Genomic DNA, 12,652 nt, shown 5'->3' on the forward strand with positions numbered 1-12,652 from the left:
CATAGGAGATGACAATACATAATTCAATTTAAAAAAAAAAATACCAATTGGTTAATTAATTAGTGGTAATGAATTAATTTTTCATATAGAAAAAAGGCACTAGATCTTGCATTATTGAGAGGAATTGCAGTAATTGAGCGGTTCTTAAGTAACTTTTTTTTAACGTATATCTTTAATTTTGCTTGTATTATTAGCTTTTGATATATAATAGCCACTAACAGATGGAGAAAAAGACCACACATAACTAATAAAGTATACTATACTTTTAAGTTGATAGACTGTGCTGACCATCGTAAACTGTTAAGTTTATAGATTATGCTGACCATCGTAAACTGTTAAATTGATAGACTGCTGACCATCGTAAACTGTTAAGGTGATAGACTGTGTTGACCATCGTATACTGTTAAGTTGATAGACTCTGCTGACCATCGTAAACTGTAAGTTGTAGACTGTGTTGACCATCGTAAACTGTTAAGTTGTAAACTGTGCTGACCATTGTAAACTGTTAAGTTGTAGACTGTGTTGACCATCGTAAACTTTTAAGTTGTAGACTGTGCTGACCATCGTAAACTGTTAAGTGATAGACTGTGCTGACCATCGTAAACTGTTAAGTGATAGACTGTGTTGATTATCGAATACTGTTGACAGCTTCGCAGACCATCTCCTAGTTTAGTTGAAACATGGACCGGTCATATAATAAAACATAATTATTTCTGGACTCTTTCCATCTACATAACTCTTCCCAAGGGAGTTAACCAGCCTAATTGTTTTATTTGGTTCACATGTTGTACTTTCAAAGAAATATATCTTCTGCTACAACAAGACACACGGTGGACCTTTGACCTCTGGACATCAGTAGTTCTTAAATGTTTGCTTTTTTTTCCCCGATTCAGTTATTGACAGTTTCAACTTGCTAACTATACAGAGGGCTAAAGTTCCTCTAAACTAGTAGCTCATAACACAGCTTATCCTTAGCAACCACTAAAGTCATCTATCCATCCTAAGATCTAAACTTGCGTTTCCCCATGCAACACAGGTGAAGGAATGGATTTTTTAAAATAACATTTATATAACAATTGTATACGAAGTTTTATATATATTTTACATAGACTTTGATCCAACCCCGCCGTTTGGTGCATTAGGCGACAATCTGACTCCACAAAGATCTGTCACTGGCAATGTCTGAAGCCTCCTCCCACCTGGTGTCCACTGTTCTAATGTCCTCCATGAAGGAGTGGCGCCAAGTTATACGAGGACGTACCTGTTTGCGCTGTCCTCGTATTGGCCTCCATGTCATCGCGATTCTTGGTATGCATAGTTCATTTTGTCGGAGAACATGTGCTGCAAACCTCATGGGACGCTCTGTCACAACCTCACTAAGTGTTCGACTTCCAGTTTGGCATAGGATTTCCTTGTTTGAGACCCGATCTCTATAACTGACTCTTAAAATCCGTTTTAGACTTTTTTTGTTGAGCCACATTTAGTCTTTTCTCAGTTGTGGCAGATGACTTCCGTGTCTCGCGTGCATATGTTGCTGTTGGGATGACGATTGTGTTAATTAAGTGTCCAAATAGTTAGCAGCCTTTGGAAATTGCTCCCTGCCTTTCCTATTCCGCACCCGCTACGTCATGGTAAGTATCGACAGGTACCGTACATTACATGCCTTAAGATTAAATGATGTAAAAATAGATAAAAGTAAACAAAAGCGCTATATATACAATTCAAAAGATGAAAAGTGGGTGACGCTGTGGAGCAACTGCTAAAATTAGATGAAAAAAAATTGGGGGGGGGGGGAATGGCGGTTATCGCTTCAATAGTTAATACAACTGTTGGTTATTTGTATCCAATATTAAAATTAAAACTACACAATAGAAATGTCACTTTTCAGTGCGCAAGCCAAGTAAAGGGTCGCGCCTCGGTGTGCAAGACAGAATAGCAACTCTGACCCAGTCCATAGTGTGTGTATATTAAAGAGAAAAAAAAACATGTTTACTGTTAGACTGAATCCTCTTGAAAACTTTAAAGAGATATTGAATCAAACAAACTTAATTGCTCCCTGCCTTTCCTATTCCGCACCCGCTATATAAATATTTAAAACTAGATAGAATGTGAAAGTAGAAGTTTAAAAAAACTTACAGACAATACAAACACAAACAATCCCGAGAGTCTTGAAGCGAGAGTATCTAGGGAACGTAGAACTACGGTAGAACTAGCTATTGGGATCAATGGTCGTTGTCCATAGTCATTATTCAGTACTATTATTCTGTCATGGATAGTTATTGATCACCAGTATCTTCACTGTGCTTTATTCATTCAATAATAATTTTATATGTCAGGGGAGCTAGTATTCTAATGTACGATTCTAATATATAAGATCTAAGCATCTAAATTGTTGAATGTACAATCCTTAGAAGGCGTTGACTCTATTTCTAAGGTCAAACATAAGAAGAGATGAAGATAAGAAAGAAAAACAAGTTGAAGTTTGACATCCGCTATCACGGACAAAGCCTGTGGAACGTCTGGAAGAGAAACAATGCTACAATGTCAGCCTGATCAACATACACATTTGTTCGCCAGTGGTCTCCGTACTTCTATATGATTGTAAAAGTTGGACACTGAACGCTGAATCTGAAAGAATTCAAACCTTTGAGAGAAAATGATGCAGAAACAAATGCTGGGCATCAGATACCAGGAAAAGAATACATTTATGTTTGTACTTTGACAAGTTAACAAGCATGCTGGCCAAAATTGAATTTTTAATATCCTGAAGAGACGAAAGCTGAGTTGGTTTGGTCAAATTGTAAGACACGACTCATTGTCAAAAAGTCATCCCTCAAGGTACAGTGGAAGAAAGGGTCGTCCCAAGAACAGCTGGGTTGATAAAGTAAAAAGAACGGCCAGGCCACTCTCTTGATATCCTTCTAAGAACAACTGCTGACCGGGAAACGTGGACGGACCACCCCTACGACGAAAGTCAGGTAACCTTGGTTAGGCTAATAATAGAATATGCATCCTTCGTTTGGGACCCCTAAACTCAGGACAACATTAAGAAACTGGAACAGACACAAAATAGAGCAGTGAGATTCATAACAAACGAATATTCACATTTGACTAGAGTAACAACTTTAGTAAAATCACTAAATTTAAAATGCCTTCAGGACAGAAGACTCAAAAGTAAAGTAGCAATCATACATAAAACACTGAACCATAATCTTCAAATACAAAAACAAAATTTAATAAAATACTCAGAAAGACACAAAGATAAAGGCACATTCCTCGTCCCATATGCTAGGACAAATTTGTTCCAATACTCCTTTTTCCATAGTGCTATTAGAGCATGGAATGGGTTGCCTGGGCTAGCCAGGAAAACCAGTGACTTGGCAGAATTTAAGTCATTGGTTAATATGCATGACTAAATGCATAACGCGTAGGACGTAATCATCTTCTTTTTTGAAGTAACGTATGTATTATATAAGATAAGATAAGATGAGATGAGATTTAGATTTATATTCTTGATTTTGTTTATTGAATTGAGTTCTAAAGTATTAAGCCCGTGTAAAATATATTCAACACTTTTTTACGTGTGTTCAAGAATAGGCATGTAACGATCTCATGTACATTGTGAAGACATTTGAAGACAATATTGTTCCTTACATACACATACTGTAGAGTTGTATGAAGCAGAAGTGTAGTTGTTCTCTTCGACATGCGTCTTGCCGTGCCGTTACTATGGAAATGTCGCCACGATATGAATAATTAGATATGTTGTTTTTGTAGGAATTAATTAATGAATGATATTTGTCCAGTCGTGAGGCGTTAGCGAGGGAGAAAAAACAGATTAGGAGACAAAAGTAGACAAGAGGTTTAAATAAGAGTGAAAAACTTTTTCTTTTTTTTTAAGTGTGATAGAGAAGAAGAGACAGAGAGAAGAGGGAGAGTGAGAGAGAAAGAGATAGAGAAAGAAAGAGAGTGAGAGAGAGAGGTAGAAAGAGAGAGAGAGAAAGAGAGAGAAAGTGAGAGAGAGTAAGAGAGAGAAAAGAGAGAGAGAGAAAGAAGAGAGAGAGAGAGAGAAAGAGAGAGAGAGAGAAAGAGAGAGAGAGGAAGATTGGAAGTTTGAGAAAGGGAGAGAGCTAGAGACTAGAGAGTTAGAGAAAGAATTAGAGTTAGAGAGTTAGGAGAGAGCATTAGAGAGGTAGATCTAAAGAGAAAGAGTTGAGAGAGAGACTTAGAGATAAACGAGAAAATGAAATAGAAAGTTAGGACGAGATAGTATTAGAGATAGAGATAGAAAGAGAGAGAGAGAGAGTTATAAAGTAAGAAATTCGTTCAGAGAAAGAGAGAGCGATACATAGAAAAGAAGATTTAGACAAGAAATAATTGAAACATAATGTGAGCTTGTAAAGACTTATTTTGATCAAACAGAGAACGCGTAGAATAATGTATGAGTGATTAGCATAAAGCACCCAGTCAGATTCCCAGGCCTATCCCTCCGTCAGCCTCTGTCTTCAATCAAACAGAAATACGATTACAAAGAATCAGCTGCTTGAGAATTTCTTTGACTGTTCATTTCATTTTGTATACGAATTAATTTCTTGGATTATTTTGAACACGAGATTTCACATCGATGGTATTCATATATGTGGGGGCGGGGTTTGCCGTAGGTCATACAGTGCAGCCTCCTAGAGCTTCACCCACAAACATGTACATTCGGGTTGAATGCAAAAATGCATGCTCTCAAATGTGCTAGTACACTATCTTTGATGAAAAGTATAATGCATTTCAATTCTTCAACACAACTAGAATACTACATAAAGTCATGCATCGGGTCTCTACTTTCTTAAATCTAGCTCTACACACATGACAAGAGTTTGAGCGATTTCTATTGAAGATTACAGAATATGTCGTCAGTTGAATATCGTGGTTTGAATATCATTTGTTTGAAAATGACAAATTTGGACCTGTGTTTACTAATGCTTAAAATACTAAGAGCAGTAGCGGCCTTAAGGGGTGGCATGTGGGGAAACCGCCCAAGGCGCGCGCCTGAGGCGGCCCCACGATAGGAGATTCCCCTGTCACCATCAGGTTAAAAAAACCAGACCAATTCTCATAAACTAGGACGTGTTGCTTAATAGTTTGGAAGCCCTTTGCTGCATCTATATGATACCAATTACCATGTAAGCTCTTAGCATGACATTTTTGCTTTCGAAATACTGTTCAGTTTCGGTAAAGACAGCATCTTATAAACTGTACATTCTAAGCGGCTATCACAGTTTAACAGTTCACTTTGGTCTAAAATAAAACACGTAGCCGAAAGCAACCAATCAAAGTTGTCTATTTCGTAAATAAAGAGTCATACAGTACTGCTATGTTAAAGGGACAAGGGTGTGTGGGAAGAATTTCTTGTTTGGTACTGTGGTTTAGCTTTTTTTTTTAGTTGATTTGCTATACAGTTTTTTCGGCCAATCAGCATCCAGAAAGTTTGACGATGACGTATTCATTTTTCTCCAATAGCCTTCTGTGCATTTACATCGGATGGCCGTGTGAGAACCTGTGTGAAGTGTACAAAAAAAAAAAAAAAAACAGAAAAAAACAAACAAACGCGAATATATTTCTTTTTTCATTGGAAAATGGGATCTGCAAAAGTCAATGGACTATAGTAGCTCTTATTGTACACTTTGTTCTTGTACCAAAGACTAAAGACAGTATTTTCCTTTCCTAGTAAGTTGTTTGACATGATAGCTACTGGAGGCCAATAAACAAACGAAAGTTGCTGGGACTGGACACATTTTGGTAATAACATTCAGCAGCACGAGGTCTCTGTAAATCACGTTAAAATGTTTCTTTGTAAAAGGTTTTAAATGTTTCGCATGTTCCTTCAGAGTTGAAGATAATCTATTTCCTATTCCAGACCTCTTGCAGGACGACGGGGGCAGGATTAGAACCCGGGACCACTGAGATGATCAAACAACAGTCCGGCGCACATACCGCACGGCCAGGCAGCCATCATCCGTCCATACTTATACTTATGTGTCAGCGTGATTGGATTAAACTCCAATGTCCAATGGTAAAGTTCCACTTTCAGACCTTGCGATCTAAAGGACAGATGATGTCAAGGTCATCTGTTTCTTTGGCCAACGGTTAAGTAAAGTCAGCTACCTTTATAGCTGGGTGGACTCACGGGCGCCCTAAAAATCTTGAAATTCAAAATCCCAGTCTTCATAGAGATTCGAACCCAGGACTCCAGGTTTGGAAGACAAGTGCTTAACCACTCAGCCACCGCGCCAAAGGCTATTGCATGGTGCTAGAACAAATTAAAAAAGAAAAACTGCATTCGCGCACAGTCTTAGCGAGAATTCTAGCTATTGTTCAGTAAAAAAAAAAAAAGCGCATTTCGTGGGAGTACAGAGAAATCTTATGCACCGAACAACGTTCAGTTTTTAGACTTGCTTGAGATGCTTGACGAATTCGACCCAACCATTCGAGGACGTCTTAGAAGAATTAAGAACGCCGATGCTTACGACCATTAACTCGGATATAGGATTCAAAACGAGTTTATGGACTTGTTGGCATTCTTTCCAATTATCCTCGACTACACGCTTGATGTTTGCCATAAAGAGCAGAGTCTTTTACTAGCGTTTTGCGGACGTATCAGATACAGAAGTTAAGTTGGAGAGTTTGTGTAGTTAAAAGGCCAGTACTTACGTACGGTAGTATGTTTCGTACCAAAACTAAGTCCTACAGCGTTGGAGGCGGACGATCCCGTTAGCGTGACGTGGAACGATAGATATATATATTGTCTAGCCTTAGGGCTCCGCGCCCAGCATATAACATTCGTCCAGAACCCCGTGGACTGCTAGGGCCGTTTCTGACTAAGAGTGGTTCTCTGGTCCTAAGAGGTTGATTTGTTTTGATCCTGTTCTAACTGGCTATTTGTTTTTTATGTGTCCCCTATAATGTTAAGTTAAATCTATAATAATACTAAGGCTTGTGTTCAAGTCCAAAGATTAACGAGGAATGCAGTGATTTCCCGTGGCCACGTAGCCCCAGCTGTGACGTACATTTTTTTTTCCACATCTAGCGCAGGCATAACCACAGTCCACCGGTGATAGATTTAGATTTTCTTTTCGCCGTCTACGTCTGTCATAGGCAGCGGATTTTCTCTTGGTCTCACATGTGTATCCCGCGGCCTTTGTAAGTGACCTCCAGCTGTCTCGTTCTGAGGCCGCATGCAACCAGGTGCTGTCTTCTATGTCAGCTAAGGCAAGTTGGCACCTAAGCTGGTCTTAAGAAGCGTTTCCGTGGGGCGCCTCTGTTACGTCGACCACCTTTTAGCTCTACAAAAAATACTGCTTTTGGCATGCATTCGTACCCCATAAGGGATACGTGCGCTGCCCAGCGTAACTGTCGGACCATAAGAAGTCCCTCTATACTGTCCATGCCGGCGTTCGCAAGGTCATCGCTGTTTGTAGTGCGGTCTTGCCACCGTATGTCCAAGATGGAGCGCAAGCTTCTTTGGTGAAAGCGTTCAAGAAGTCTTAACTACTTTCTCCTTAATAGCCATGTCTCTCACATAGAAGGGTTGAGAGAAACACCGCTTGTTAGACCTTGATTTGTGTAGGCAGGCAGAGCGATTTATTCCGCCAAACTCTCGCCTACATGCGTCTAAAAGTACTACTTGCCCGGCTAGACGGTTATCAACTTCCCTTGAAAGCGATGTCTCATTTGATACTATGCTTCCTGGATGTGTGAAGTGGTCTCCACTTTCTATAATATATACGCCAAAGCAGTAGCTGACTGACTCAGTCATTCACATTCATTCAAAGACCTGTTCCAAAGAAATTTCAGATATCACCAAGAATGTTTCTCTTCTTTGGTAAAAATTAGTGGGAGTGACTACCGATATGACCATATGTATGGATTGATGTCATAGCGAACTGACGGCAAGAGTTATTAGAAACTGTGTCAAGTCAAACTGAATCTCTGTGTCAAGTCAAACTGAATCTATGTGGCAAGGTGTTGAATCAGAACCATGCAATGATGTGCTTGCAACTTTTATAAAATTTCAAGCATTGAACCACAAAACTTCTAAGAATTTTCTGACAGAAATGGAGTCCAAATATATGAAGACATTTTATTTTACAGTGAGGTGCGCTGATTAAGCAGAAGAAAGGTTTTTAAACCATTTTTAATATGAGACATGACTGAAATTTTTATTATGGAGAAATGAAACCAAGTGCCTTAACTTAACGAATCCTCATGGTTGTGGAAATTGTCTTGTTTAAAGTGACATCACATCATATCTAAATGAACTTAACAACAAACTGCAAGAAAAATAAGTTGATGTTGAATGGAAAAGCTGACATATGCGACTGACATATGCGACTGACATATGCGACTGACATATGCGACTAACATATGCGACTGACATATGCGACTTCTTGACGTAATTGAACTCTTTATTTATCAGACGGAAATGGGTGAAACCTTTGTTGCCTTACGCGAGAGCACCTGTAGATTTAGTGCCTCAACTTGGTGTCTCATCAATGCAGCGGGATTTTCAGAAGTTTGTTTCAGACTCACTTTCAACATCTCATTATTTAGTGGAAGTACTATATCCGCGAGTTTATAACAAGGTGCTATATTGTTTATTTTCCTTTCCTATGCTGTGGCTCGCGACACGAGTGTTGGTAATTAAAATGTTCTATTTGCATTCCGTAATTTGACATCATTGATTTATCTAGTAAATTTATTTGAACATTATTACATGTACATAGTTTTAGCTATTAGCTAATTTCATAACATTGAACCGAACCCGAACTTTAAATCTGACCGAACCCGAATTTTTAAAAGTTGGGTTCGATTCCCATTTCTATTTTTGCAGGGATTTATAACAGTTTTGCTAATTTTGGCCTTATATAGACTTCTATTTTTTATAGACATGTAAAGTAATGTTTATAGGGACATGTAAAAGTAGTGGTTATTGATAAAATAATTGGGACACTAATCATTCAATCTAAGCAAACATTGACTAGTTGATAAAACTTGTTTTTAAAGTCTGTATACAACGTGTTTGAGATATAGCAGAATAAGTAACATAATATATTCCGATATGTTTCTAAAGACATTTAGTTTGTGACTCTATTAAAAAATTTTTGTCGATACTTTTCAAGTTTCTGATATTCCTTAAGATTTAAAGATAATTACATCCTAGTCCAAACCTTCAGCAGGACAATGGGAGTGGGGTGGTAGCGTCGGGCAGGGCTCTAGAATCATCAGTGTTTTGTCCGACTAATCTAGCTGTATAGTAGATCTAGTGTCTAGAAAAACAAATCAAACTTACCTATTGAACATACTGACGATACTATCCAGACTGTGAACAAAAAATTCTACAAAAACCACAATTGATCCCAAAGGGACACGATTGTCCTCTCAATCTCTCCTAACTTCACAGAGTTATCCTCCCACGAATGGCCACTGACGGAACACGTGAATGGTGATGTTTTTTTGTGGGTTTTTTTTTTTTTTTTGCTTGCGTATTTCGTTGTTGTATCCTCTTTTTTTTATCAGCCTCCCCCTCTCTCTCTCTCTCTCTCTCTCGCTACCTCTTATGGTGGCATTAATTGCCTGGGCTAATCTGGTCACTCCTGGACCCTGGCGACTAAAACACTGGCATTGCCAGAATCACAGTGCCAAAACATCTGACAGTGTTCCGCCAAAAAAAAAAAAACAGAAAAGAAACCACGAATAAGGGAGATAACTGGCCAGGAATGGAAGAAAATGTAGGATCAAATACGACAGCAAAATGTCTATTTCATCTCTCGTCGATTTTTCGTATCGACCGACAACGTTCTAAAAATATCGACTGAAAGGAAGTCGACACGTGGACCTGCCCGTGTCAAAATAATACGACTAATCGTCTGTTTGATCAGCTCTTCGCACTGCAATTTAATAATTTATTGAAGTGCATTGTTACAAGGCGAGCTTTCTTTTGCTCTGCGTCGTGCAAGAAGTGATGGGTGACATTTTAAAATAGCAATCAGCGGGAACATTTTAGATCTAGAAGTGATGACGTAATTGATGTTGTAGTTTTTGATGCGGCGTGAGGTTACAACACTTGAAGTGATGACGTAATCGTAAATATATAGAACGAAAAATATACAAACGTATAAACATTAGTTTTGCGTGTGTGTGTGTGTGTATGTCAGCTGACAAGTAAAGTATGGATCGACATCACTGTAGGGCAGCGGTTCTCAACCTTTTAAGCTTGTCGACCCCTTTTTACAACCTCCCACTCTGCCGCGACCCCCCCCCCCACACACACACACATACAGCAATAGAAGAGTAGACAATAACAATCCATATTTTCGATGGTCTTAAGCGACCACTGGCAAATGGTCAATCGACCCCCAAGGGGGTCGCGAACCACAGGGTGAGAACCCCTGCTGTAGGGAGTTTACACAGATTTACAGCCAATCGATTGGTTTAGGAATAGAACAAATGAATCGTCGCCAAATTTGAGTTTTATTTTCAAAAAAAGCTTATATCAACTCACTTTGTCTGTCTGTCTGGCCAAAAGTTTTTACACATTATTTCTCCGGCACCCAATTTCGGATCAAGCTGAAATTTGCGCAAATATTTCTTTTACCAGAATTAATTTTTAAAAATTTACCAATTAGTTAATTAACTATTGGTAATAAATTACTTTGTTTGGTATCTCAAACAAGGGAAAGAGATAGTACTTTAATGAAGTGGTGGTATAAGCTAAATTATTCCCCTTTATAATATGCTGCCGTTAGTGAACACAAACAGGAAATAGAAACAATAGATAACAATAACAATAGGCCTACAATATTGACCTAGGCTCTAGTACATCTAAATTCTATTTCTAGATTTCTAGATCTAGTCTACATTCTAGTCTAGATTAGGCTATAGATTTAGTTCTGGATCTTTATCTACAATCTATTTAGTCTAGACCTAAACCTAGTCTAGATCTAGCTTCTAGACCTAGTTTAGATCAAGAGTCTAGATCCAGATCTAAACTAGACTCTAGATCTAGAACTAGTCTAAAAATCTAGTTCTAGCCTAGATTAAAATTCTAGTTCTAGTCTGAATTCTAATTCTAGATTTTAGGTCTAGATTCTAGTTCTATCTAAATCAAATCTAGATCTATATCAAGAACCCAGTCTAGAGATCTAGTCTAGATGTAGATTAGATCTAGATTCTAGATCTAGACTATATCATATCTAGAACTAGTCAAGAAATCTAGATTTTGTCTAGATCTAGATCAGTGATTCCCAAAGTGGTCTATATAGACCCCCAGGGGTCTATGGGGACTTCCAAGGTGTCTACGGAAGTGAAAAAATAAATTGGGGGTCTATGGTCTGTAAATGGGGGTCTACGATAGCGGATGTCATTGAAGCATGTCGTGACTTTAAATTTCATTTCCCATTAATGAGTTGTGCCTTAGTTTATCCTTTGAATTTTAATCGAATGAATTTTTCTCTATTATAACATTTTAAAATTGTAACATCTTATTTTAAAGCTTTATTTTATTTTGCTTCATTTTAATTTGAATTTCATCAATGAATATATATGGCCTAGAAATCACAAAAAAAAAACACATTTGAGGTTGATGAATTTTACAAAAAATGCAGGGGGTCTACCGAAAACTGGAAAACATGGCAAGGGGTCTACGAGACTAAAAAGTTTGGGAACCACTGATCTAGATTCTATATATATATTCCTTTATTCTGGAATATTCTGGATCTAGTCTAGACCTATTAAGTAAATAGAGCGATTATGATCAGGATTAGGCCTACTGGTGGTTAATAGTGTATTAGCCTATACTGTTCGCATGGGAAACTTGTTAAGTTGTGCAGGCTCATTTTTTTTTATTCCTTACTATGTCTACTCCAATATATTTATCGCAATTGTTGGGAAGAAGTAGATATCTTGGAGCAGTGGCGTCATGGGGGGGGGGCGAGGGTGCAGTCCGCATCAGTCTACACCATTTTGGGGGTGACAACCAAGTTGGAAAAATTATATCTTGGCAAAAGCAGACACATCGGAAAAGATAATAATAAAATCTCAAGATATATATTGGAGCAGTGGCGTTAATGGGGGGAAGGGTGCGGTCTGCACCGGTCGACACCATTTTGGGGGTGATAACCAAGTTGGAAAAAATTATAACTTGGTAAAAGTAAACAAATGGGAAAAGATAATAATAAAATCTCTAGATATATGCCCAAATAAGCATTGACACATCTAGATAGTAGTTTAAGTGTAAATGGTACAGCACGACGTTATACCATTTAAAGTATAACAAAAGAAACCTGTTCATATACCTGTTTATAATTTTAATTAAATATTATTGTAAAATTTGCAGTAACATTTGAATAAATGTAATAAACATTGGGATTTTACATTTGAATAAAAATCAATAAAAGTAGGTAATCAGCTAACTGTATTGGTTCAACAAAAGAAAAAACTTGCAATAGTGTTCATTGGAGCATATTTCATGAAAATTGATGTGGATAGGTAGCACCCTGACGTGTTGCACTGTTTGCTTTTATGTGAAAAATAACGCCTAATTTTTAAAATTTCTTTAAATGATCAAAACAAGAATATGGCCTGAATATATTTCTCGTCCATT

At 37.9% G+C, this 12,652-nt stretch overlaps 1 protein-coding gene across 3 annotated transcripts in view; it reads right to left on the reverse strand.

Moving 5' to 3' along the window:
* Positions 1-12,652, reverse strand: part of LOC106059824 (synaptotagmin-15-like) — a 289,123-nt gene that overhangs the window by 173,952 nt on the left and 102,519 nt on the right. Inside the window, exon 1 of one of the 3 annotated variants that reach the window (XM_056019266.1) lies at positions 9,341-9,495. The exons of the other annotated variants lie outside the window; for them this stretch is intronic. Within the exon in view, the coding sequence (XP_055875241.1) occupies positions 9,341-9,351 (11 nt within the window). The 5' untranslated portion in view covers positions 9,352-9,495. Of the gene's footprint in view, positions 1-9,340; positions 9,496-12,652 lie in introns of those variants that run through there. 3 annotated transcript variants of the gene reach the window in all.

Source organism: Biomphalaria glabrata, chromosome 2, assembly GCF_947242115.1.
Source record: "Biomphalaria glabrata chromosome 2, xgBioGlab47.1, whole genome shotgun sequence".
In the NCBI taxonomy this organism is placed as follows: domain Eukaryota; kingdom Metazoa; phylum Mollusca; class Gastropoda; family Planorbidae; genus Biomphalaria; species Biomphalaria glabrata.